Below are 26,824 nucleotides of genomic sequence, written 5' to 3'. Positions count from 1 at the left end.
GATCCCAGCCAGACCTGGTGTCCTTGACTTTTCCACTGTACTAAGCGGCTACACTGATCACCTGTCCCTGATGCCAGGTCAGAGCATGGAAGGGTGGCCAGAGCCACGACAGCCACAGAAAACCACGGGGACCCATCAGGGCTGCAGGGCTGAGAGCACACGCTCTTCTCAAGTGGACCTTCTTCAGGGAAGCATGGTGGTCCGAGCAACTGAGTGCCTGGGGGGGGACACGAGCCCTGCAGACAGGCCACCCCAGGGACCCCAACCCCCTCACCAGCAGCCGTGCCCAAGTTCAGCTCAGCCACAGTCTCACTGGAACAAGGGCTCGGAGGCCGACACCACTGAAACCGACAGCGGGAATCCCCAGACCCGCGAGCCCCGTCCACAGTCAGGAGGCACCAGAGTGATCGCTCCAGCGTCAGCTACCCACCCAGGGCCGGAGCCAGCGTCCAGCCAGCACTGTCTCCCTGGGCCCAGCACAGGTCATCCAGAATTACCTGCTCAGGACAGTGAGCATCGGGGGCGCTTCTCTGCGCACAAGACAGGAAACGGGGCAGGTGGACCCAAGGTGCCGGCGCTGGCACCTGCACGGGACGTCCCACCCAGAGGTGCCCGATGGCACCAGGCTCGCTGTGGGTGGACAAGCCTGCAGCCCAAACTGAGGCAGGGTCCCAGCCACAGAGACAAGCAGCCTCTGCTGGCCTGGGAAAAGCAATGAGCGGTCCCAGGGTGACAGAGTCCCGCGCATGGCAAATGAAGCCAGCGGAGCCCGATCCTGCCACTAGGTGGTGCTGAGACCTGGGGTGGAAACTGTCGGATGACAGCGGCGGTCCAGGGAGCCTGACCCTGGTCCGAGACAGTGGGGCCGGCAGGGCCAGGTGGACGTCGGCTGCTCCACACCGTCCTCCCCACCCCAACCTGCCTTCCAGAAAGGCGGCCTGCAGACCAGGCAGCTCCAGGAGTCTCCTCACAACCCCAAAGGTCCCCAAGCCTGAGGGATGTCAGGTAAACGTCCAGGATTTCAGATCAACTCCAGGATCAGAAAGTACAACATGTATGGACACAAAAAACACCACCAGGGTTTCCAAACCCCGAGCACTAGGGTTTGTGATATTTTAAACAGAAGAACCTGAGACCCCTTCCCAGGACGCGGCCAGCACCTGCGTCCTCATGGCCCCCGCAGGGCCCACAGCAGACATCACTAACGCACCCCAGCGTTCATTTCCATGCAGATTCCAGTCCCCAGGAGCTACCGCCAATCGCTGAGCTGGCAGTTCACGTGAGAAAACACTTATCGTCTAGATCTGTGGTGGATCAAGTGGCCACGTGGCCTGCCACACTGCTCACCCCCGCCCCCGGCACCCTCTGCCACACCGAGGACACAGAGTAGGGCCACCACTGGCTTATACAAGCCTCTGTGCAAATTAGGAAAAAGTGCCCTGGCCTCGGGGGAACAGCCCAGGCCAGGACGCACCTTGTCAGCACAGGACCTAAACACCCCTCTGGCAGCCCAGTCCCGAGGCGCAGGCCGAGCTGTGTCAGCGGAAGGACGACAACCTCATTTCTTACAAGACTCACTGATAATTGGCATTCTGACCCGTAAGGAAACACACCCAATCACGTTCCTACAAGCCAGACAGGAATAAAACAGTCAAGACTCACTTGGTGTAAAACCACCGGGATCCCACTCAGTGGCCCGGAGGGCTGCCGGCTGGCCTGTGCGGGCCCCGCGGGGGCCTCTGGTCCCTGAAGGCCGCCGGCAGCAAAGGCACCATGGAAGTCACAGGGCAGAGGGGAAGCCACTGCCTCCTGCTTTTCAGACCGTCTCAAAAGGTCCCTTTAGAGTCGCCCTCTTTCCGTACTTAGACAAGTAACAGCAGCTCACGTAAGAAAGTGGCGCGGCGCGGCGTGGTGTGGCGTGGCGCGGCGTGGCGCGGCGTGGCGCGGCGTGGCACGGCGTGGTGTGGCGTGGATGTTGCCAGAGCACCGGCCGCGCTGAGACGCTGCAGACAGAAGCTGCCGTGGTTCCGCTCGCAGACACAGGGGCCTCAGCTCTGTGACAGCCTCGGTGGGCGGAGTGGCTCTGTCCAAGGGAATGTCTCTCCTCCAGCCGCAGCTGCCTCTCCCCAGGACCCGCTTCGGTCCCCAGGCCACACTGCTGTCACCGCCCCAGCCAAGAAGGCACCTGATGTCACCTGCACAGCTGCAGGTGGGGATGGTGTTGCAGCTTCGCCATCAGCTCCTCCTCTGTGGGCTCCTCCAGGACCTCCCTGCGGAGTCGGGGAGAAGGTACACAGGGGCTCTGGAGCACAGACAAAGGCCCTGCCTGGGCCGCTCAGAAAGAGCTCGGGGCAAGCCCTGTCCACGCTCCAGGTAGGAGAACCTCAGGGACACGTGCACAGAGACACATGGCAAGGACTGGGGACCAGGCTCAGCCATTTTCAGGATGTTTGTATGAAGCTCTTAAAAGCCGAGGGGGGACGCTGGCACTGGACAGAAAACAGCTGTGACAAGGCAGCCAATGCCCATGAGGGAGGCCAGGCGCCTGGATCGGAACCATCCCCTTCCTGTATCAGGGGAGAAACAGTTTCCACAGAGAGCAAAGAGGTAGGTTTCCTGGGGCCACCTGCCCACATCCACCAACAGAAGCACCCGAGGACTACCAGGACCTGCAGGATGTTTCCTTAAACACGCTCGATGGAGAACAGGACAGAGTTCAGGTGGCAAGGGCAGTGGAAGCAACGGACCCTGACCCTGGACCCACACCCCAGCTCGAGCTCCGCAGGAGGGAGGCCAGGTGCCCCAGGCTTGTGGGGAATGTCACTGTTACAAAAGACGCCTGCCCATCGCCTCCCTGCCTCTCCCTCCCTCCTCGCCCAGGGGTGAGCACAGGCCCTTCCCGTTCACACACCTGAACAAGAGATCCACAGTGGTTGTCTCGTGGGTGGCCCCCAGGTCCCCGGAGAGGGACTGCAGGTTGCCTCGGCGGTCCCACTTGTGAAGAAAGTTCTGGTAGGAGGGAGAGGGATGGAAGGAGGCCCGTGGGTATCAGCTCTGCATGAAACCAGCCTCGCTCCCACACTACCCCAGCCTGGTATCCAATGCAGGGAGAGGGAAAGCTCAGGTCCAGGGCCAGCAAGGCCACCATCTCCTGCAAGAGCGACATGCCCGAGCCACTCTCCCACAGCCCTCCTCCAACCGCCTCCAGTCCTGGGCTGGGGGCCCAAGGACACACACAGGCCAAACGTCAGGGGTGTCCCTAGGCCCTCCTGGCAGCCAGGCAAGCTGGCCGAGCCCCTAGGGAAAGACAGAGCCTGGGCTCAGGAAACGCCCAAACCTGGCGCAGACTCTCCCACCTAGGTCCAGGCAGGCGGGCGGGAGTCTCCGTACCTCCAGAATCAGAGCCAGAAACAGGTTGACCCAGATGACAGACGACACCAGCCACCACAGCACAAAATAGATCTTCGACCACCTGCGGGAGACACGGAGGAGGCTCACCCAGGGCCCAACCATGAGCACAGCAAGATCATCCAAGAAATGCAGACCCCCCTGCAAGGCCGTGACAGCTCTCGCAATGTCCTCCCTGGTAATCCCGTGACGGTGTCCCCATTTTAGAGACAACCAAACTGAAGCCTAGAAACAGTCAACAGGATGCCCAAGGCAGCTGGGCCAGCAAGAGGAGCAGCCAGGGCTGGAACCAAGACCATGCCCAGGCTGGGGTGAGCTCCAGCTAAACTCCTCCACTCAGCTACCCCTCAGGCTCCCCTCCCCTCCACTCAACTAGCCCCCCAGACTCCCCTCCCCTCCACTCAGCTACCCCCCCAGACTCCCCTCCCCTCCACTCAGCTACCCCCCCAGACTCCCCTCCCCTCCACTCAGCTACCCCCCCAGACTCCCCTCCACTCAGCTAAGCCCCTAGACTCCCCTCCACTCAGCTATGCCCCCCAGGCTCCCCTCCCCTCCACTCAGCTACCCTCCCTGCTCTCCCCCAGGTATGCAAGGATCACCCCCAAGGAGTTCCCGGGGCCTCTGTACCTCCCACACACCCCCAGCCGTGGCAGGAGGTGTGACCCAGAGTCACGGCAGGAGTAAAGGACAGAAGGGCAGAGAGCCCGGGCCTGGGTCACTCACGGGCTGGAGTAGCGCTGATAGGCGTCCAGGAACACCTGCCAATTGTTCACGACCATCACGTTCCACAGCGTGATCAGGGCGGCCTGCGGGCAGCGGACACGGTCCAGGAGGGTGCGGGGGGCCAGGGGCAGGGGGCAGGGGTCCCAGGGAGCAAGGAAAGGGGCTCACCGCAAAGTCATCAAAGTTGTTGGCCCAGTACTCCAGCTGCTCGTAGCTGCCGCAGGGTGCCGAACAGTTGTCAGGGGCCAGGCTGGGGACACAGCGCTGGGTCAGGGGCGGGGCTGGGACGGGCACACCAGGTGCGCCGGGTGCCCCCACATCGCCTCAGAGGGAGCCTCTGGGGCCCCAGAGAAACAGGCAAAAGAAGAAATGCCCGACCTCCGACCTCCAGAGGCCCCGTGAGGGCAGCGGGGAGGGGAGAGCTGGGGGCACCGGGGAAACTACTCCCAGACCATGCCAGCGGGGAGCCTCCGAGCTCCAGGGCGGCACTGCACTCGCCCCCTCTGCCAGCACAGGGCCGCAGGCGAGCGGGAGGGCTGCGCTGGGCAGACCTGGGGACACTCAGCACAGACCTAGGCCAGGGCGTCTCAGAGGGGCGGGGGAGCACGGGGAGGGGGCAGCAAGGAAGAAAGGGAAAGAGCAGGGGGCCCGGCCTGGGGAGCTGACCCACAGGGCTGCCGAGACCTCACAGCTGTCCCCCCCCCCCCGGCGCTCCATCGGCACCTGCAGGCCCCGCCTCACCTGCGGTTTCCAGGAGGAATCACGATGACGCCCCGGAACAGGTTGATGCCCACGATGGCGAACACGTAGTAGACCACCTGCGGGCACCGGCGGGCAGCCCAGCTCAGCCCGCCCTGCGAGGGGCCGCCTGGCGCTGCTGCCCACCCCCGGGAACCCTGGGGCTCTACCCCCAGGCACCCCTTCCTGGCCACCGAACGGCCCCAGAGGCACAGGACAACACAGAGGAGAGGAGGGAGGAGCCACTGCTGGGGGAGCCCCAAAGATAAACTGTGGCCTGGAGAGGCCAAGGCAGCCGAGGCTGTGTGCCCTCCTGCAGGACAGGGGTGGCAGGCAGAGGGACAAGGGCTCCGCTGACGACAGGGCCAGAAGCTGGTCCCAGGAAGGGTGGGGAAGGCCAGGCCTCCCCAGGAGGAAGGCCCACCATGCTTCCCGTGTCCACCAGGGGGCGACCCAGAAGCACAGGGCAGCCTCGGAGGGGGGCTGCGCTGGGCTGGTTCCTAACTGCCAGGGGGCCAGGAGAGGGGCTCACATCCTGGGCTAACATAGCCCCTTCTGGCCTCAGTTTCCCCCGATGTGCAAATAGGGGTCTGGGTGGGGGGCAGTGCCTGATGCAAGATTCTATTTCTAGCCCCAGTGACAAGCCCAGGGCACCAGGGCTCCCCTCCCAGGTGGCTCCCACCTCCCATGGTGTCATTCAGAATAAAGGACAAAGGCCACCAGCGGCATCATCCTCGTCATTGTCACAGAGTCTCCTGTGCCTGAAGCAGCACCTGGGTCCCACCTACTCACACCCCTGACCAGGCTGGGCCGTGGGCGGAGCAGACAGCACCTCAGGGGCAGATGGGCCCTAGGGTGGGGGTGGGGAGGAATCACCTTTCCGAGTTCCTGAAAGCCCCCTGAGAAAGAAGAGCTGGCCACAACCTCATCTGGGGTCCCTGGTGCCCAGCTCCCGGTGAGTGTCCCCCCCAACCCGCTCAGGCAGCTGGACTCACCACCAGGATCCCGCCGAAAGCCCGCATGTTTCTGATGATGCCCAGGATGGTGCTGGCCACCACAGCCATCAGCTGAGGACGGAGAGAGCAGAGCCGGTTCCTCCTGGTCTCACTGAGGTGGTGCTGACCCTGCCCACCACCCGCCCTTTGAAAGGCAGGTGAATTAGCACCAACACACACACCTGTACACACACCCCACAGCCACCCCTACACACCCACAAAACCAAACACACCTGTACACAGGGCAGTACATACACACAGCTGTACACACACACCCCCATACACACTCACTCACCCCCACACATCCAGACACCGCGTCCACCCAGCCTTGGGTCTGAGTTCCAAGTCCCCGTGGTGAAGCCCCATGCAGGACAGACCACACTGCCCTCCAGCCCTGCGGCCAGGTCAGCCTCTCTGGGCTGGAGGCTCCCAGGTCTGCAAGCGGGGGCCTCAGAGATGCAGCCAGGAACCCCGGCCACAGGGCTGCTCCCAACCCACATGCCTGAGGCCCGTTCCCCACCTGATGCATTAGAACATCATAGCTGCCAGCAGGTGGAAACCTGTATGTGTGTGCAGGTGTGCATATAACTGTGTGTCTATATGTACATGTGTGTATGTGCTTATGTGATTCTGTGCATGTGACTGCATGTATGTGTACATGTGCATTTATAAAACTGTGTCTATACACATGTAGCTGTACATATGTATTTGTGTGTGCACATGTGCACACGTGCACACGTGTATACATAACTGCATATATGGCTGTGTATATACACAGGCGTGTGTGCACAATTGAGAGGTGTGTATGTGCAGTTTGTGTGTGTACGCATAGTTGTGTGTGTACACTGTGTACATGTGACTACATGTGTGTGTTATGTATGGTTGTTAGTTACATGCACATGCATTGCTGGGTGTGTGCATGTATGTAATTATCTCTGTAATGATGTGTGTTTGATTACACGTGTTATTACATGTATGTACTTCTATGTGTGTAGCTATATGCTGTCTATATGTGTAACTTATTACAGGTGTGTAATCATGTGGATTGTGATCACGTGTACATATGTATGACTCATGCTTATGCATGTGTTCACATGTGTATATATGATCACACGTGCACAGTGTGACATGCAGAGGCTTCGGGGCAGTAGCACCACCTGCACCTAGGACCCTGAGCTGCCCTCAGATGGGACAAATGACAGCTCGGCGGCAAGCAGAGGTGTGCCCAGGGGACGGGCCTGGCACCCAGGAAGGGGCCTGGTGTTCTCGAGGTCTCTTCTAAAAAGTTCCTAGAGAAACCAAGGGAGTAGTGAACTCTGCCTCGTGCTGGGCAGGGCTGGGCCCCTCCCCTCAGGGTGATGTCACTCCTGGTTCCCCAAAGGGTGATGTCACCATGGTGGGAACATCAGAGAAATCGAGGCTCGAAGACGGTCCTGGAGGTGTGAGCGCTACAGTCAAGCCTACTCTGCCCTCGTTACCAGGAGCCACTAAGGAGCCCAACCAAAGGCCCTTCAGACACCTCAGGACACGGGAACACTATGTCCCAAGGGCTCCATCCTGCCCCTTGCACATGCCAAGGGCCTGAGGAGCTGAAAGTTCCCCCAACAACTGCCTAGGGCTTCACCCCGTCCGACAGCGCTCGCCTGGTGCCCTCCCCACCCAGCCGGGTGCAGGGGGGCACCGCAGGGTCTGGTCCCCGCCCAGGCTCGCCCGCTCCCTGGAACAAGGAGCAGCGGAGCGGACAGCGGGGACGTGAGGGGGCGGGGGGGGCCCCACAGACCTTCATGCTGGGGATGATGCGCAGGAACCGAAACACGATCAGCATGTTCGCCAGGCGGACCATGTCCCACAGCGACAGCAGGCCCTGCACCTCCGGCTTCCTGCAGAGGCAGAGGGGTCGGCAGGGGCCCAGACGCGGCCACGGGGAGGCAGTGCGCACACGGTGAAGGGCAGAGGAGGGCAGACACGGAGAGCGGGGAGCGCCGACTCCAGCTGGAGACCCCGCCGTGACCAAGGCGCAGAGCCTGGAGGCCCGCGCCCAACGCCCGGGCAGAGTGGGCACAGACCGTCCCAGCACGGCCCCACGTGGCGGTGGGCCAGCTGGCCCCTCGTCTTACACGGACACCACCAAGGTGGCGGACCCTGGATGCCCAGCCCAGGTCCCAGCAAAACTGGGAGGCTTGGCCCGACTCCATCACTCACCCCCTAACCCATATTCACATATCCTACCCCCAGCCCCTTCCCCTTCCTTTGACCCTATCTCCTGCTCCCTGACCTTGTCCTATCACCTGACCCCGTCCCTTGACTGTCTCCTGATATGACCCTGTCCCGACTCTACCCTAACCCCTAACCGAGTATCTCCTGAACCCTGACCCCTTCCTCCAATCCCATCTCCTGACTCCTGTCTCCTGATCCCTGATCCTTTCCCTTGTCCACCAACCCCTGAACTTACCCCGACCCTTAACCGCATGTCCCATCCCCTGATCTCTGCCCTCTAAACCTGCCCCAACCCCCATCCATCCCTTGCTGTCCCTCATGGCCTCGCCATGCTCTCATTTCTATTTAAATTTAAACCCATTCCTCACCCAGAATGTCAGCCCCACAATTCTCAGACAAAAGTGCAGTTTACACATAGGAGAGCTGGTCCTGCAGAAGCCCGGCCAGCCGAGCAGCATCACCCACCGACCAGCATGTGCTCACAGCAGACCCAGCACCTCGGCCACCAAGGACAGTGCCAGCCCCACCTGTCTTCCCGAGACAAACCCTTCCCAGCAGCTGCCACACGGCTGACCCTAAACAGCAAGTCCTTGAGGCGCACTCCCGACCTCGAGCTATTCCCAGCTGCTTGGTCCAACACAGACACCCACAGACCGGGGCTGCCTGAGGGCCCCAGGCCGGCACGTGAACTAGCTGGGGCAGCTGTGATCTGGGCAGCAAGACCTGTGGCTGCTACAAGCTGCAAGGCAAGCTGCCCTGGGGCCCTTGCCCCAATATCTGCCCCTCTGTGTGCCCAGAGCCAGGGGTGTTGGGGCTCAAACAGCAGCGTGAGAGCGGCAAGCCCCAGGCCCTCCCGTCACCTTACAGGGGGCCTAAAGTCTCTGGCTTCCAAGCCAGAGAGGGATGCAGCTCCACTCCAGTGCCCACAGGTCACCAGCCCTGAGCTGGGGCCTCTGCTCCACCCCCAGTTCACCTGGGCCACATGTCCACCATCCTGGGGGCTGGGCCCCCTGCACCGTGGGGGCACCCTAACTGAGAGCGTCCTGCCACACTCGGGGAATTACACCCTGAAGGCGAGTTAGGAATATCAGAGAGGCCCTCAGAGGGCGGGGGCAGAGTCCCGATCAGCCCGCTTTCCTAGCCACGGGGTCTCGCCCCTGAGCCCCAGCAGCCCGAGCAAGCGAGTGAGTGAGCAGGCCCGGCTGCGGGCGGGGGCGGGGGACACCCTTCCCGGGGCGCCAGCTGGGCGTGGTTGCTGTAGCCGCCCTCGGTCCTTCAGTCACATACCAGCCTGGGTGTGGGAATCGGTACACAGCCAGAGTTGAGATCTCCAAAACCTTTAATTGCAAAAGAGAAGGAGGCATCGCTACAGCAACGCTAACCTGGCGGCGTTTCAGTGGGTTATAAAGCTGCCTAGTGTGTTCTCCCCACAAGGGGCTTCGGGGAGAAACGAGAGCTCAGTTCTTGTCCCCACAGGTTGGTTCCAAATGCCGGGACTTCCTGAGGCTGAGAAAGACACTCTGGTCTTAGGAATCGGGGCCACACTCGAGGGACAAGCGAAAGGCTGGCGTAGTCCTGGGCGCAGGAGGAGCTACTTGGTCAAAGACGGGCTGAAGGCCTTTCTCGAATGATCTCTGTTCCTGTCCCGAGGGGCCCGCAACTCTCATGTCACATGTCACACTGACCGCTGCTGTCACTCACGGGCACAGCCCCCACCCCCACCCGCTGGCTCTGGAGAAGAGATGGGACACGCCCCCAGGGCACTTAGGTGTCTGAGACACCCCTCCTGCCAGCCCTCCACCCACGTCAAGGTCTCACTGTCCTTAGTGGCCTTAGAGGCTGTGCCCGGGGCTGGGGTGGCCGATGAGGGATGCAGGTTCCACCCAGGCCTCCTGCAGGGGTCAGGAGAGGCGGGGACCCTACCACGCTCAGACACTGCAGAAACTCCTGTACCCCCATCGGCCACCCGCCAAGCAGCTCGCTGGGGAAAGCCAGGCCCTCGAGGCCAGAGCCCCGTCCTGCGCCCTCAGGTCCTCGGGCCGCCTGACATGGAACACAGCGCAAAGCCAGTGCAAGGGCGCACCACCCACCCAGAATGGCGGCTGGGCCTCAGGCCTTACCAGCAGGATGACAGTGAGGATGCCGTCGAACAGGTTGCTGGGATAGGACAGGTACCCCAGCAGGCCCAGTGCGAACACCTTGAGCAGCATCTCCGCCAGGTAGTACAGGACAAAGACACAGTTGAGGACCTGAACGGGGCCAACAGGTACCCAGTGTTCAGTCCCAGCGCCACTGGCCTCCAACCTCACCCGCGGGCCGCCCGGTCCACTGAGCCCTCACTGCCCCCTTGGGTCTTTTTCTCTACAGGACCCTCCCTCCGCCGTCCACCCCGCAAGCTGACTACCCCGCACTCGCGGGGGCCTCTGCCCCTGGCTCCCTGCCCTGCACCAGCCTCGGCCAGCCTCCCCTCCCACAACCTGTTACCCCCAACTCTGGGGACCCCGTGACAGAGCTGGTCACTCGGCCCTGGAACAGCCCTGCCTCCCAGCAGACCTGGAGCCCCACATTCTCCTCCGTCAGCCCAGCAGAGGCCGGACTGCTGAGCGGCCTCAGAGCTCACCCCCAGGATGAAGTCGTCGCGGTTTTGGGGCAGGATATCGGCGTCCAGCACCAGGAACACCTGCAGAGCAGAGGGAGGTGCTCGCCAGCGGGCCCAGCGCCGGGCCTCGCGCAAGGCTGGGGGCGCTGCTGGGAGGCTGGCAGGGGGCGGGCACCTCCGGGGCCCCTTCAGGGCACATCCGCACTCACACAAATGGACACGAGGTTCGCGAGGACAATGAAGTTCCCCAGGTAGTCAAAGCAGCGGTGGCCGAAGAGGAGCTGGGCAGTCCGCAGAAACGGGGACCGGTACTCCGGAGGCGGCGGGTGCTAGAGGGACGCGCACGCTCAGAGACGCGGCCAGCAACAGCTGCGGCCACGGGGAGCCCGGCAAGGCCCGTGCGCCCGTATGCCAAGGCCCCACGTTCCCCCAGCTGACCTCCTGCCCCAGGGTACCCCCCAAGGAACCACCTCAAACCCAGAAAGGGCTTCACGCACGAAGGTCTTATGACAGCAGCAGAGGGGCGGCCTGAACAGCCCCGACCCGCAAGGAAACCGAGAGGAAACACTCCGCAGCCCTCAGGTGCGGGCAAAGCGCTGACCACAACGTGAAGCGTTACATGGAAAGCGTGCGTAAGTTACATGCTGACGACTGAAAACAGCGCAGCACAAAAGAAGGCCGGAGACGGGCGGGAGCGGGAGCGATGGGAACAGTTCGGCAGTAACGGGATGGGGGACGCAGGGGCGCAGGCCCACCTCCGCGGGGCTTGGAGGGACCGCAAACGGAGCCCCCCGGGTGCCCGGGTGTGCAGGACAGCCGTGAGGAGCGCGAGGGCCCGCGCCCGCGCCATCCCGCACCCCGGCCACCGACTGCACAGGCTACTTCATTCACAGGCAAGCCAAGGCAACGCCCAGCCCCGGCTGGTGGGGCTCAGTGGCTGGAGCGTCGGCCCTCACACCAAAGGGTCTCGGGTTCGATTCCAGGTCAAGGGCACGTACCTGGGCTGCAGGTTTAATCCCCGGCCCCAAGCTGGGCGAGTGCAGGAGGCAACCAATCGGTGTGTCTCTCACGTCGATGTTTCTCTCTCTCCCCCTCCCTTCCTGCCACCCCCTCTGAAAATCAATGGAAAAAAAATGTCCTCGGGTGAGAATTAACCGGAAAAAAAAAAAAAAATGAAACGCCCACAGCTCCTGACAACAGTCCCATCTCCGGGGCTCTCCGCGGCCACCGTTTCGGGGAGGCCGTTACGTTCTCACGAGCGTGGACGGACCTGGAGGACGCTGCAGAGCAAGAGTCACGTCACCTCACACAGATGTCAAAAAAAAGTGTTTCTGCAGGTGCGTATATGTTCCTGCAACTGCAGGGGACACACTGAGACTCAGACTGACAGAGGCTCTTCTGGGCAGGACCCAACCGGCCGTGCTGCTCAACCGATCCCCTCGGCCCGATTCTGCCTGCGACGCCCGCTCTGCCACGGCGGGGAGCATGGGGTCAGGCTTCCTCACTAGGGGACACTGGGGGGGACACGCAGGAGGGCAAGCTGGCCGGCTCTGTCCCAGCCACACACCCTGGCATCTGCCTGCCCCTGCGATCGGCATTTTGCGGGACAGGTGTCATGAAGCCAAGGTGAGCACAGCTCCGCGGACCTCTAGGACCCAAACTCCGACCTCACACCACAGTTCTGTAGTCCCAGGGTGCTGGGGAAGACGGAACATCCCGTGGGCCACAGTGGGAAGGCTGTGGCATCTGTCACAGCAACTGAGCTGAGTGGACAATGACACAGCTGTGCGGAGTCCAGCCGGACTCTGCCCACATCCCCGTTTTCTCGGGGCCGAGCAGCTGGAGCAGCAGGCCTTGCCCTAGCCCCCAAACTGCCTGAGAGCCTCGGCTGTCTCGCCACAACGCCGCCCACACCCCAGAAACCCACTACATAAAACGCAGGCGGGAGGGGTCCTTCTGGACACGGCACTGAGCTGGACACCAAGGCCTACCCGGTGGCCTTACAATCAGCGTCGGGATAAAAGACCAAGGGGTCAGACAAACTCAGAGCCTCCCAAGGAAGGGCACAGGGGAAGAGAGTGAGGGTTTGTATGGAGACAGAGAAAACCACCTGGAAGGTGCCTCTGCAGATTTCATGAGTTCATCCCAACCTCCCCAGCTTCCAACAGCCAACCATCTCAGCTCCCATGACCATCTCGGGGCCAGAATCCTAGGCAGGCCAGTCCTGGTGCTGGTCACTAAGGCACCCAGGTGGGCAACCCCTCAGACACCGCTAACTTCCCCACTAACCCTGGGAAGCCCTGGCCTGGGCAGGGGGCTCTCGCCTGGCCCCAGTTACCTCTTTAGTCAGACTCTTGTCAAACTCGTTGAAAAGTTTCTGGAACTCGTCAGCTGAGAGCAGGCCGTCACCATAGGAACGCACCTTCTGCAGAGCAGGGAGGCACTGGTCAGTGGGCCAGCCAGGGCCCAGGACAAGGAGAGCCCAGAGGGGAAGGGGGAGCCACCTCCCTCCCCGGGCTGGCCCAGCCCTGGCTACTCTGAAATGACGCCCCTGCCCTGAAAAGGGGCTGCTGGCCCACATGACCACCGGGCAGGGCCCAGAAGCACAGGCTGGGAGGCCGGGGGGCTAATACCTCCATGACGGCCTGCTTGCGGGTGCTGTCCACCTGGACTTTCCGAAGCACCTGCAGGAGGTCCTGGGCCTTCACCCCAACTCTGTGGAAAAAAGACACCCACGCCCCAGTGAGCCCAGTAGCTCAGTGACAGGGGCACCTGACCTCTGGCCTGAACTGTGCAGACCTGGGTGATGGCGAGGCCTCCAAAGGAGAAGCCGATGGCGGAGGAGGCACAGCCATCCCATCTCTAAAATCCTGGAGACACTGTCAGCCAGGAGCAGGGCGCTCAGGAGCAGCCCGACTGGAGCCTTACATGCTAACAATGCCTCCAAACCAGGGCTCAGTGGAGACATGGCCTAGGTAGGTCCCTCTGTTCCCGACACCCAACTTAGGGCACAGGGGTGTGGGGTGGGAAGGGAAGGGCACGGTGGGTGTGCAGGCAGAGCCACTGGGCCCCTCGCAGCCCAGGCACTCGGGGTCATGAGGATGAATGTGCTAACTCAGAGGCAGGAACGAGGGGAGCCCTGGCGCTCGAAGGACGCACCCTAACCAACTAATGAACACCGCAGCCCCCACAGCAGCAGCCCCACCTCCCAGGGAGCCCGGCACTCACCCCCGAGAGGGCGCCTCTCCCCCTGCTGTGCTGGAGAGGACCTCGTAGGCCGCCCGGGTCCCCAGCCTCTTCCGGAACAGTGAGGCCTGGACAGATTTCTGCAAGGAGGGGGCCTCTGAGTGGCTGCTCAGCCCACCCGGGACAGCACAGCCCCTGGGCCCCGGCAGCCTCTGAGGGCGCCCTGCACCCACAGCCTGGGAGCCGCCCCTCACCCTGTCGGCATCAAAGGAGCCCTCAGACGCCAAGGATGGATTCTGCAGGAAGGAGCCGACGGCCCCCGGCTGCCTCCTTCACCAAGGCCTGTGTCCCCCCCCCCCCCCGTGTCTGGGGTCCCCAGCTCTCCCACAGAGGGCTTGGGGTCAGCTGCCCTGGAGCTGCAATCTTTGGTACCTTCCCTCAGAGGAGGGGGCAAAGGAAGGGCCTGGGTGGCCCTGGGGACGGTATCTGACAGGTGGGGACCAGGAGGGCGCAGGATGTGACACAGCTCCAGCTCGTCCACAAGAGGGAGACAGAGAGCAGTGCAGAGAGCACAGTGGACCCCACGGGGCCTGGCGGCCCTCGCACACCAGGGGCTCGGGAGGCCTCAGCGCGGGGGCCTGGGGGCGCAGCAGCCTGGCTCACCAGCAGGTAGCCCCGGAACTGATTGTAGATGATGGCCGTCAGCAGGTTCATCAGGAATAAGCTTCCTTCGGGAAGAAAACGCCCCGGTCAGTGGGGAGCAGCGGCTCTGGGGGCCTAGGGCTGGGGCGGCGCCCAAAGGCGCAGAGGATCACACGGCACAGCAAACCCCGGGGGAACCAGCAAAAGGGGCCCGGACAACCTCGAGCAGGGGGTGGGGCCTGGGCACCTCACCCCCCCCCCCCCGCCTCCCTGTCCTGATCCCCAGCCCTGGGCGCTGGGGACAGTTGTCCAAGTGAGGGAGGGGGCCTCACTGAGGTGGTCACAGGGTCGGGCAGCACACCCACCCCTGACCGTTTGGGATCCTGTCAGGGGACACTCTCACCCCAGGACCCCTGCAGACCCGCCGGGACTCACCGATCAGGGTAAAGACGATGAAGAAGATGGCGTAGGCCCGGTTCTTGGAATACGCGGGAACCATGACTGAGGAAGGGGTTGGAGAAACAAACTCGCTCACAGCCCGGCTCTGGCCCCGTTCCCGCCGTGACCACACCCTCCGCCTTCTCCGCAGAGAGGGCTCTGCTTTGGGCAAGCTGGGAGGCCTGCTGGTCCAAACTCCGACCCTCACGCCTCTGCTGACACACTCCTGGTGACGGGGAGCTCACTACCTTTCGAGGATGCTCAGCCCTTATGCTGAGCTGAATCTGCCTCCCTGCGGCCCCCTCACATACACAGAATGAAAGTCTGGCTCTCCCTGGGTGACCCGCTAGGACTCTCGGGACGTGTGGGAACAGCGCTCAGGGTCCGGCTGCACAGCTCTCGGGACAGCAGCCAAAGGCTCCCCTCCTAGGAAGGTCTCTAAGTCTGGTGACCATCCCGAGCCCAAGGTGAAAAAACCAGCCCAGGACGCCAGGCTGCAGCCGAGCCGGAGCACATACAAGCCCCTTGGCAACCCGAAGGGAGCACCATGGTCACCGAAGACCCCAGGCCTCACCCGTATGGCCGCTGGGCCGCACCCCACAGCTGGGAAAACGGTTGGGCCCCAGAGGAGGCTACCGGGGGGCCCCCTGAACACCCCACCATGCGTCACCTCGTAGGGAACAGTTTTTAGCTTCTCAGAGGAGTCAGGAGAGACAGGCAAAGAGGAAACAGGGAACAGAGCTAGAAGGAGGGAGCGAGAAAATAAATGAAAAGAAAAAAGCAGAAAACAGGGAAAACCGGGAAAGGGGGGAAAGAAAAACGAGAAAGGAAGGGGGGTGCAAGGCCACCCTGCATGTCCACCTGCTGCGCAGCGCCCTCGGCCAGCAGGGACCAACCTCCCCCACCCGCTGGCTCGCCGCAGCGCCCGCCCAGCCCCGCTCACCCACCATCGGGGTTGTTGGCCGTCGTCAGCAGCACCAGGAGTGAGGTCAGGGCCTCCGGCAGGTTTCGGAAGTAGGTCAGCCTCTCCCTGTCCTGCCCGTCGCCCTGCTGGGAGCAGATGGGGCGGCTCTGAGGAGCCAAGCAGGCCTGCTTCCCACCAGCTAGGGCCGCAGGCTGCCAGAGCTCCAGGCCTGGCCTAGCCAGGTGGGGACGCCCACCGTGGGCTCAGCCGCTGACCCCCGCCCCCCCGCATCTCCCCGTTTCCCAGCAGGCTCTGAACTCGAGGCTAGACGGGACCGAACTCAAGGCCTCCAGGCCCGAGAGCCAGCGCCCAGGGAAGCCACACACCCGCACCGACACCAGGCCTGCTTGGAACCGTGCAGAAAGCTCTGGGGCGGCCCAGCTGACAGCGTCAGGGCTCAGCATCCAGGAGACCACACGCAGGTGCCAACCGGAGAGCTTTCAGAGAAAGCTGAGGCCAGCCGGGCGGGAGGAGCGGAGGCCATGCTTCAGGGCCCCCACCAGGCTTCCAAAGAGGACAGAGAGGAGCTGGAACTGCAGCGGCCTTACTGGGACGGTCCCCACTCTCCCCCCTCAGGGGCCTCACCTGCCCTAGAGTCTGTGTGGGACTCACTGGACTCAGACATGTGTGGCGCTCACAGCTGTGGCTTCGCACAGCCACGGACAGGAGGCACCGTGCCTGGGCTCCCTCACTCTCTCCGCAGTGAGGATCCCACCCATTCCTGACCTGTGCTCTGGGTTAGGCTGGAGAGGGCCTGAGGGGGCTGGGGACAAGGAACCCACAGAGGCAGGCCACTGTCACCCTCTCTCCTGAACTACGGAAGGAAGCCGGACCCACGCCACGACCAACACACACAGCCCTCTACCCACAGCCACGCAGCCACTCTCCTGAGCCCAGGCCCCTCCGTGGGCAGAAAACAAAACCAGCAAAGGAGCCAATCCTTCTGGGCACCTCGGGACACTCATGTTCCCAGGTCAGAGGCCACCCCACGTGTCCTGGGGTCCGGGAGACAGCAGCAAGGGAGACGCCACTGGACGGTTCCTGGAGCCTGAGAGTCAGCTGGTCCCACCCAGATACACACACAGCGGCTCTTCCCACCCGGGGGAGAAGGCACAGTCCTCACCCTTCTCTCGTGGGCAGCACAGCACCAACCCCCAGACACTGTCACCATCTAAGAAAGTCCAGCCCTGGCCAGGTTCCCAGGACAGAAACGCAGGACAGCCCAGCCCGCGTGGCTCAGCAGTTGAGCATCAATCTAGGATCCAGGAGGTCACAGTTTGATTCCTGGTCAGGGCACGTGCCCGGGCTGTGGGCTCGATCCCCAGTCGGGGGCGTGCAGGAGGCAGCCGATCAATGACTCTCTCATCATTGATGTTTCTCTCTCTCCCTCCCCCTTCCTCTCTCTGAATAAAGACATATTTTTAAAAAAGAAAACAAAAACATAGGACAGCTCCAGCGCTGAGGAGGGCAGCGACCCTGGCCAGGAAGTGAGGACAGATGGACCACAGATGTGCAGGGTGGGGTGGGGGCCAAGGCAGGCGCTGACGGCCGGCCGAGTGACCGGTGGCAGGCACCTCCACAAAGCAACAAGCTGCCTGGGGCCAGAAGCAGTGAGGGGCTGGAGGGGAGGGGACGCAGGAGGGGAGGGCAAAGCCCACGCTGGAGAAGAGGGCTGTGGTGAGAAGCATCTGCTAGACAGACAGGCAGGCAGGTGCTGCGACGGGGACAGGTGGTGGGCCATCCAGATGACTCCAAGTGTCAATCTGAGGGGCCCGTCTAGGAGGGGTACAGAGAAAGCCCAGCCAGTGCCTGGGGGGGAGCCAAGCAGAGGCAGAGCTACCCGAGCCCAGGAGGCCCGGCAGACGGTGCCCTGAAGGGGAGCAGTGGGACACCACGGCCATTTGAAGACAGACACCTGGATTGGATGGCAGGTGGGCCACCACGGGCCCTGCTGTGAGGTGGGCAGGGGTCCTCCTCTCCGTCAGCCCAGGAACTACCCAGCGGAGTTCCCACGAGGTGGACTAACAGAGGGCCCGCCCGTCCATCACCCGCGCGGGGCGGAGCGGCTGAGGTGGGTACCTTCTCGCCCGTGAAGAGCAGCATCCCGAACATGGTGAAGACGCACAGGTGCAGCGCCAGCAGCAGCCCGACGCTGGAAGGACAGACGCGGGCGCTCAGCACTGGGCAGACCCCACAGGCCAAGCAGGATGGGGGTGCAGGGGCCTGGCCGCCCAGGGAGCTCCCTGCAGCCGGCCCCTGGGGCAGGTCCCCTCCTCCGCCCCACAGCCTGCCAAGCACCCGGCGTGGGGTCCTGCCCTAACCGAGCCTCTTTCTTTGGCAGAGACAATCTACAACCCAGGGGCACATCCCGGGCGGTCCAAGGACCCCAGGGACCCTGAGGCGAAAACCTGCTGCCATCCACCTGGGGCTGGGCAGTAAGGGGTCAGCCACGTGAGCCACAGGGTAGGGGACTGAGGGGCAGGAGGACAAGTGGGGACAGGGGGGCACCCACAGGACTCGGCAGCCCTCAGCTGCACAGGGCCACTGAGGGGCTGCCAGGACCAAGGGTGAGAGCGCAGAAGATGGGGAGGGAGCCAGAGGGACAAAGCACCCGGGGGGCTCCCCAGGTGCCCGCCCAGCCTGCGAGCGGCACGGCCCACCTGGCCATCTCGGGCAGCGACCAGCGGATGCACTTGAGCATCTTCTTCATCATGGAGGAGTTCTGCAGCAGGAAGAACGGCCGCAGCAGCCTGCGGAGCCGCAGCGGCTGGGAGAGAGGGGACACTGAGCGCCGGCCGGCCCTCAGGGTCCCCACACCTCACACCTGCCAGGGCAGGTGGGCCAACGGCAGAGCCCCTGCGCTGCGAGCCCCCTTGGGCTCCCGGTCACAGCCCTGGCTTAGACTCAGCCGTCCCGCTGTCCCGGACCCCCAGCCCGGCAGACACTTGTCCCTCCCAGAGAGCAGCCTGCACTGGGCTCTGGCAGTGGGAGCTGTCCCACCTTCTGGGGGCTATGCTATGCCCCTCTTTCCCCCCCCCTTTTTTCTGCTCTGGCCTCACCCTCCCTCAGAGAAGCAAGCTGCATGGGAAGTCTGCACCCTCCCCGTGCGCACACATGCAGGCGCACACACTATACACACGCACCCACATGCACACACGTCCTCTCCTTCCCCTCATCCCACGTGTCAGAACCAAAGGGTCCCCCTGCCCCCTCCCAAGGACTCCCTCAGGCTCCCTTCTCCTTCCTCCACCATCAGCACACCTTCCGCTGCAAAAACGACACTCGCCCTTCACTTATCCCATGTGTCATCCCAGCCAATCAGTCCCCCTGTCCAGGGAGCTGGACCTACCCGTGGTGACCTCCAGGCCTCGGAGCCCAAGGTGGCCACCTCGCTCCCATCTCCAGGAGGCCACACACAAAGTGGCCACAGGGGCAGGGACAGAGGCCACTACTGAGGACCCGCCCTGCCAGACGCAGAGCCCAGGCCCGCGCCCATGCGGCCCCTGGTGGGTGGGTGACTGCACCGGCCCTTCTCCGTGCAGGGCACTGATCTGTCCACTCTGGAAGGACAGGTGTGCGGGCTGTGGCTCCGCCTGCCCTGCGCAGAGGCCTCTCCCAGGACCCCCATCCAAGCCTCAGGACCAACACCCCTTCAGACCAGGGCAGAGCTCACGGCTCTCGCCCACCTCACCGTGGCCCGTTGCCCAAAGCAGCTGCCCTGTGGGAGGGCCCCACATCCTCAGAAGGCCCAGCAACGCAGGGCGAAAAGGTATTGCAACACCTCTACTCCCTACCCCCCAACCCCAACTCCGGGCCTGCGGTCAGGAAATGTCGTTTCTAGAGGGGACACTTCCACCTGGGAGGCACCATAACTGTTCATGAAAGGGGCCGGCTGCCGGCGGGGTAAACGGTTCCCTTTCCAGGGACAGACTGGGGTGCTGCTGCCCAGAGGGGCAGGGACATCTGTGTCAGGGATCCCCCTGGCACGCCCAGTAGGAAAAACTGTCAGAAAAATCCAGTAATCAAAAAGGCAGGATCACCCGGCCAGCGCGGCTCAGTGGTTGAGCACTGACCCAAGAACCTGGAGGTCATGGTTCGATTCCTGGTCAGGGCACATGCCCGGGTTACAAGCTCAATTCCCAATGGGGGGCGTGCAGGAGGCAACCAATCGATGTTTCTCTCTCACCACTGATGTTTCTATCTCCCTCTCCCTCTCCCGTCCTCTCTCTAAAATCAATAAAAACCTTCATGAAATCAAAAAACACCTTCATGTAACGGGTGGCTCATTAGTCACTCAGACCTTAGTATGAATTACACTAATCATCATATTCCAGTCGCCCCCACAACGCGGGGTGATATTTTTTAAAAAAGGCAGGACCCCAAAGGACTCAGGCTCCTCAGGAATGAATGTGGGTCTCCCCACCAGATGAAGAGCCCAGACAAGCTGGGGAGCAGGAGGAAGTTATAAACTTCTGTTAGGACCCACGACCAGCAACAACATAGACACATCTTTGTGCGTATTACCCAATCTGCCTCCTCCTGATATCACATGAGGACGGGGGGGGGGGGCTCACAATTTAGGCTTGAAGTGACAATGACTGAGTGGCCGATAAGATGGATGCAGTGACTGTCACTCAGAAATGGAGCCAGAGGCTGGGCTGGTCTCGGTCTCTGTTCCCTTTCGTGGTGGGGTAGGGGTGAGGGGTGGGGGCACTTCCTTTGTGGGAAGGAGGGCGCCACCCTACTAGGGAAAATTGTGAGCTGTGGGGGCTCCCGCAGGGAAGTGGGAGGGGGGGTGTGGGTGCTGGGACCCGCCACTGACGTTTCTCCTCCATCAGCTGCTCCCCGCTCCTTTCTGCCCGTGGGGGCGCTGGAGGGAGCCCGGAGGCAGGAGGAGGGGCATGGGGCCTTTCTGCTCACCTGCTGTTCCTTCAGTGCCCAGGGCTGCCAGCCTCCCCGTTGTCGGTGCTCCCAGAACCCACCTCACCAAGCCTCTGGGCAGCACCAGCACCTGCCGGGCAGTGCCCCGTCCCCAGAGGTCAGAGGGCAGGTCCCAGCTCTGGGAGCCTGGGGGGAGGGTGCTTCCTGCAGTTCTCTGAGTTCCGCTGGGTCCCCTTTCTACTCTTTCGGTTACTCAACGCCTGCTTAAGTCCCTACATTAAATTCCCTCCAAAAAGCACCTGGTGGGCGTCTGGGCCATTGTCCCTGACCAGCCCTGATGGACACAGATGTCCCCAAACCAACTTTTCCCAGCTCTGTTCTACCGAATCACAGGGCAGGCAGTGCTCCTGGGTGTTCTGAAGGGAACCCAAGAGGCTGCAGTCAGACCGACGGGGCCACCTGCTCACCCGGGTTTTCTACTGTCTGGGTCACAGAGCCCCGGGGGTGGGGCTGGGGTGAGGTGCTGGAGTGGTGCTTTCATGGGGGACCCAGGCAGTCAAGGAATCAGCTTAAAGGAGTGGGGCAGGAATCGGGAGTCCTGGAACATGCTCCCAGGTCCTCGTGCCTTCCCCAGGCCTCAGGGTCATTGCAGGTGGGAACAGGATTCCCCGGCAATGGGTGACCGACAGCTCTGCAGGGTGGGCAGAGCTCGGTGAGTGAACTGGATGGTTGCAGGACCTCAGGACCCCTGCCCACCATTCACCTGGGCAGGTATACCTTGTGGCCTGCCCAGAGCTCCCCGCTCCCGCCTCAGAGCCACCTCCCCACCTACCTCCTGGCAGACGAGACTCAGCGACACAATCCAGTCCATGAGAGACGCAACCAGCACCACAAGGTAGGCCAGCAGCCAGAGGCTCCTCCGGAACTGGGACCACCCAACCAGGTAGCTCTGCAAGCAAGACCGGGGGTGAGCATCGGGAGGGCAGACGACCACACAGACGCCAGCCCTGCAGCCAGCCGAGGCCGTCAGCGGTCAGAGCACAGAGCACCTCAGCAAGCAGCATGGTCTCCACACGACCCGAGGAGCAGGAAGCTGAGCTCCCTCCCAGCCCCCTAGTGACCCTGGGCACTAGTGACCTCAGGCAGCTAGTGACCTTGAGCTTGGCACTTAGCAGCTCGGGTGCTGGTTTCCTCATTGGTAACACGGTCCCTGCCCGCTCTGCCCGTCCAACCACCAATTCAGCTTGTGCAGCAAAATGCAAAGGCCCAGGACTCATTGTAGGAAAGACTCAGAAACAGAACATACTGGCGGGGGGGGGGGGGGGGGGGGCCTCCTCGGCTTCACCTCCCAGCAAGGTGGCCTGAGGCTGTCCCCAGTTCTGCCCTCACCTAACTGCCATTTCCCACCATCACTGGGGCCTTCAGAGGTCATGGGGTGCAGATGTAAGTGTGCACTCTGTCACCTTTGAAATTTCCCAACCATCCTGACCATTCAAAAAATGCTAATGAGCACTTCTCACAGTTTCAGTTCCAGTTTTAAAACCCCCGAGCCCTCCTAACCACATAATGGGCAGAAAAGAAGAAATAAGACGCTGCCCAGGGCCCTCAGTCACACACGCACCCACGCCACTCTTGGTCAGCACCCAGAGCTGACCCGCCCTTCCCTCAGGACTGCCCATCACGCCAGAGGCACCTCGTGACCCGGAGCCCGGGGCGGGGGGCAGGGAGGGGCCGCACTGCGGACCCAGACCAGAGCTCTGGATCCTCGTTGGACAGAAGTAACAGTGTTTCTCTACTTTCGGGGCGGGAGGGTGAGCGGGGATCTCTCCCCACAGCCAGACCCTCAGCCAGTCCCACAGGCCTGCAAGGCTGTGACCCTTGATGGCTTCACCGAGCCTCGGTTTTCACTCTGCGAGGGACACAGCCTCTGCTCTGAGGCCCAGAATTCTCTAAGAAACTGAGGTCTCCGTTCAGGGCGTTAGAGTGCACAGGAGGAAAGGCAGATAGAAGAAAAGGCGTTAAAAATAAATCAGAGCCCGGCCGGGTGGCTCGGCTGGTTGGAGCGTGATCCAGCACAAAGGTGTCAGGTTCCGGTCGGGGTGCGTACAGGAAGCAACTGATGGATGGTTCTCTCACATCCATGTCTCTCTCTCTCCCCCCCTTCCTCTCTCTCTCAAATCAATTTTTTAAAAAATCCTCAGGTGGGAATGAAAAACAAGTAATAAATAAATCAGAAAAGCAGCAGGCGGGCGGGGCGCCGGTCCGGCCTCCGCCCCTGCCAGCGTCCCCTCACCTTCACGGAGAGGTCGGCGGCGAAGCCCAGCAGGCAGAGGGCCTCCATGCTCTCCGTGAGGCCACAGGGCGGGTTCCAGGGCTCCTCGCGGTAACGGATATCAGAGGTGCTGGTGAACGAAGAGGGCGTCTCGATAAAAGCCAAGGACAGGATCAAGAAAATGATGAAGCTCAAACTCCTGGAGCGGGGACAGGAAACAGTTAGAACATGAGAACCAGCCACACTCTGGGCCAAAATCCCCCTGGGCAAGCAGAGCCCCCGGGTCCCTGCCGGGTAGAACCACACTTCCTGCTCTGCGGCCACTCCTATGTGGTCAGATAACTTAACTAATCGCGTCAAAACAATTGCAACAGGGACCGGAGTGTTCTGGAAAGGAACCCCCACCGAGCAGCCCCTCTGTCTACAGGCCGGCTCCTTTCCAATGAGGAGGGCAGACAGCACCTTCTCCACTCGGGGACAGGAGCCTGCCTGGACCGAGACCAGCCTCCCCCGCCCAGCAGGGCTTTGGGAACCCCCCACCCCACACGTGTGCGGTCTCACCACTGCCACGCGGCCGAGTAGTACCATCGGTACAGCCACATCGACCTGGCGTCCATGCGGTGGTTGATGGAGCGATACTGGAAGTGAAGGGTCACAGAGGGGAGCATCAGTGGGGGTCACAGCCAGCACAGCACAGCCGGCCACATGCAGGCCCAAGGCCGGGAAACGGGCTGTGGATCGCAGGGTGAGCTTCAACTCAGCATGCGGGCAAGTGCTCCACCATGACCCAGCAAGGCCACATCATGCCCAGCTGTCAGGTTTGCCAGGCAGATGGAGAGTGCCCCCGGGCCAGCCTCCCAGGCCAAGTAGGTCCACCGAAGGGACACTGGTTTTCTGAATGCACAGCTGTGCCTTGTGCGCCTGCAGGGCTCTCTCCCCTGTGCAAGGCCCACACCCTGTCCCCACTTCAACTTCGTCACCCCCAGGATGCCCCTAGCCTACAGGTGGGGCACTGCTCACTTCCATACTCTATCTCCCTGTTTGAGCCTGCGCGTCATTTGTAGGTGGGGGATGGTCCTGCTATCTCTGGGCATCTGTCACAGGACCTAGGATGGGGTGGCAGGCGAGAGGTCTCCTGCATGTGGCAAGTCAATAAAGCAAATGACTGGGGTCTCAGAAGAAGAAATCCCAGGGCCCACTTTTAGGGAGGCCATGTCCAGAGGCTGGGCCATCAATGGTTACAAGGGCCTACCAACCCTGGCCTTGGCCCCAGGACGGCGAGGATTCAAGGGGCCATCGGGGCAGCCATCACCCAGTCCTCACAGCCCCAGACAAGCCCAGGCCCAGCCACCGGGAGCAGGCACTGCCCACCTGGATCGCGTCTTCGATAAAGATCACGGCCTGCTCAAAGCACAGGTCCCGCACAGCCGTGGCACCTGGGAGAAAGAACAAAGATGTTGGGTGAAGAAGGGTCACATGGCACTTGCTGCTGCGGGATGACTGAGGTGAAGGAAAGAATTGGCCTCGTTCTGTCCTAAGGCTCAGGAACCAGGTGTCTGTCACCCTGCTGCGGGTCTGCACCTGCCCAGAAGGCAACCCCGCTCAGCGCTGTGCCCCACGTGACAGGCAGGGTCCAAACAGGTAAAGTGGCTTTTCAACGTGTGCAAAGTACTCTGGCTCCCACCCCACATGACCAAGTCCCAGGGAAAGAAACAGAATCTGGGCATGGAGAGATCAAAGGATACAGCTTCTCAGACAAAAAGCGACAGGCAGTCGGGGACCAGGCTCGCTCCAGGCCCAGGATGGGGGTGCAGCTGAAGGTGCACAGGCCCAGGCCCAGGCCCAGGCCCTGGCAAGCCATCACCGGCCAAGAGTAGTGGGCACTCTGGGAACTGTCCAGGGCTTACCCAACACTCTCTCCTGGCTTTTGGTTGCTAGTCTGTAAAATTCTGGGTGTGGCCACCTGAGCTCACCTGGCCCTCGGCCCTCCTTTGGGGCACCAAATCTCAGGAAGGCCCATCCTGCCAGGCTCTGCAGCCCAATGCCAGCCTCCCTTTCACAGCCCACAGCAGCCAGAGGGCTCTGTCATAAACCCTCCTGAGCACACCACAGCTTCCTGTGGGTCCCCGCAGCTCCAGGAGAAAGGCTCCCCTCAAGCCTGGAACTGGGCCTCCTCTCCTGTTGTTTCCTCCACCCTGTGCCCTCCATGCCACGCACCCTGAACTTGGCTCCACCAAGGCCAAGCTCTCCAAGGCCTCCATGCCCTTGCCCAGGCTGTGAGCCCTCCCAGGAGGACTGTCTTCCACCTTGGGGGTCCAGGGTCTCATCGCCCTGGGTGGCAATCACCTGTCAGCACCCCTGGCACTCCTGGCCACAGCAGGAAGGAGTGTCGAGGTGGAATAGAGCACTGAGGACAACAGGGAATCCAGCACCGCATCCCATCTCAGTGCCGGGACCTGCACTGATGGCGGTTCCCCTCCCACAGCTCCCAGGCTGGCCGGCCCTGTGCAGTGGGCATTCCCTGGGCTCCCTCATTCCTCAATGCCCCTCAGGGCAGCACCTATAGCTACACCCCTTTTATCGAGACTCAGAAAGGTTAGGCAACCTGCTGACATCACACATCCAGAAAGTCACCCAGACCTCCAGACACGAAGTCCGTGCCCCCCAAATGCCATCATATGTCCCTGCCCAGGGCTCTGCGGGGCCTGGCAGGGGCTGGATGGAGAACTTTCCAGGGGCAGTCTCTGAGATGGGCAGTCAGGCGGCCACCTCGGCCTCTTAAGTTTAGTCATCTCTCCTTTTCAAGACCGGCCACTGATATTCCACGGATGGGCACACACCACAGGACACCCCCCCTGGACAGAAGAGGGTGAGCCGAGAGAGGGACAGTGGCCCCGGCAGCACCAGATCCCAGAGCTATGACCTTGGACAGGTCCCAGAGGCCGTCTGGGTCTCAGTTTCCTCCTCTGTAAAATGAGGCCGAGGCCCTTCAGGGACGGATGGACTCCAACCTCCCAGCCCTCCTCCCTCCCTGGGCATTCGGGGCAAACAGGAAGGCCGGGAGGGAGCTGCAGAGGGCAAAGGGAGGAAGCTGCCGGGGTCTACCCTACCCCAAACCCAAGGGGACCCGCCCCAGGGAGCCTCCTGGGACCAGGAACCAGGAGGGAGAGCAAAGGGACTCGCAAGTCGCCCTGCGCTGGGCTCGAATCCCACCTGGGCCACTTCTTGGCTGTGTGACCTTGGGTAGGGGGACGCCCCTCTCTGTGCCTGTTTCCCCAGAAAGAACCAGGGTGCTGGGGGGATGGAACTGCTGCCTGCTGGGGGTCCCCGCGGCGACCCACGGGCAGGACGTGGTCCGGTCCCCGCCGGGCACTCCGAGGGGGGCGCCCCGGGACCCCGGAGCCGGGGCTGCGCGAAGCCGCGACGCCCCCTCCGCCCGGCTGGTCCCGGCCACGCGGGCCCCGCAGCCGCTGACCCGCCGCCGGCGTCCCCGCTCCGCGCCCGGCGGGGGTCCCAGCGCAGCGCCCCGCGCTCGGGGAGGGGCTGGGCCTCGGCGGCGGGGGCGCGCCCGCGGGGACCCCGCGCACCACCCCCGGCCCGGCCCCGGCCCCGCCCAGGCCGCCGCTCACCGGGGCCGACGTGGACGCTGCGGCAGGCGGGGGAGCCCGCGGGGCAGTCGCGCCCGCTGCGGCCGCGGGCGCGGCTCAGAAGGGGCTCGGACTCCGCCATGGGGCCGCCGGGACCCCGCCGCTGCTCCGGGG

At 62.7% G+C, this 26,824-nt stretch overlaps 1 protein-coding gene across 3 annotated transcripts; it reads right to left on the bottom strand.

Moving 5' to 3' along the window:
- Positions 1-1,948: 1,948 nt before the first annotated feature.
- TPCN2 (two pore segment channel 2) lies at positions 1,949-26,824 on the bottom strand. 3 transcript variants are annotated; one of them, XM_087822060.1, is made up of 25 exons: positions 26,693-26,824; positions 24,435-24,499; positions 23,625-23,701; positions 23,085-23,262; positions 21,624-21,740; positions 18,571-18,632; positions 17,990-18,062; positions 15,894-15,996; positions 14,944-15,009; positions 14,530-14,594; positions 13,909-14,006; positions 13,314-13,395; positions 13,019-13,105; positions 10,890-11,009; positions 10,702-10,761; positions 10,202-10,330; positions 9,369-9,418; positions 7,645-7,744; positions 5,865-5,936; positions 4,873-4,949; positions 4,300-4,381; positions 4,132-4,214; positions 3,391-3,472; positions 2,912-3,009; positions 1,949-2,270 (listed from the first exon to the last, which is right to left on the bottom strand). In XM_087822060.1, exons 1-25 carry the CDS (start codon positions 26,790-26,792, stop codon positions 2,192-2,194), a joined length of 2,205 nt encoding a protein of 734 aa, XP_087678186.1. In that variant the 5' UTR covers positions 26,793-26,824; the 3' UTR covers positions 1,949-2,191. The 3 variants fall into 3 exon arrangements, with proteins under 3 accessions (XP_087678186.1, XP_087678187.1, XP_087678185.1); XM_087822061.1 differs by having other exon boundaries at positions 5,865-5,993; positions 18,571-18,677; positions 26,693-26,819; XM_087822059.1 differs by having other exon boundaries at positions 18,571-18,677; positions 26,693-26,819.

Source organism: Miniopterus natalensis, chromosome 11, assembly GCF_054644295.1.
Source record: "Miniopterus natalensis isolate mMinNat1 chromosome 11, mMinNat1.hap1, whole genome shotgun sequence".
NCBI classification, from domain to species: domain Eukaryota; kingdom Metazoa; phylum Chordata; class Mammalia; order Chiroptera; family Miniopteridae; genus Miniopterus; species Miniopterus natalensis.
This window is presented reverse-complemented; position numbering and strand designations above follow the sequence as displayed.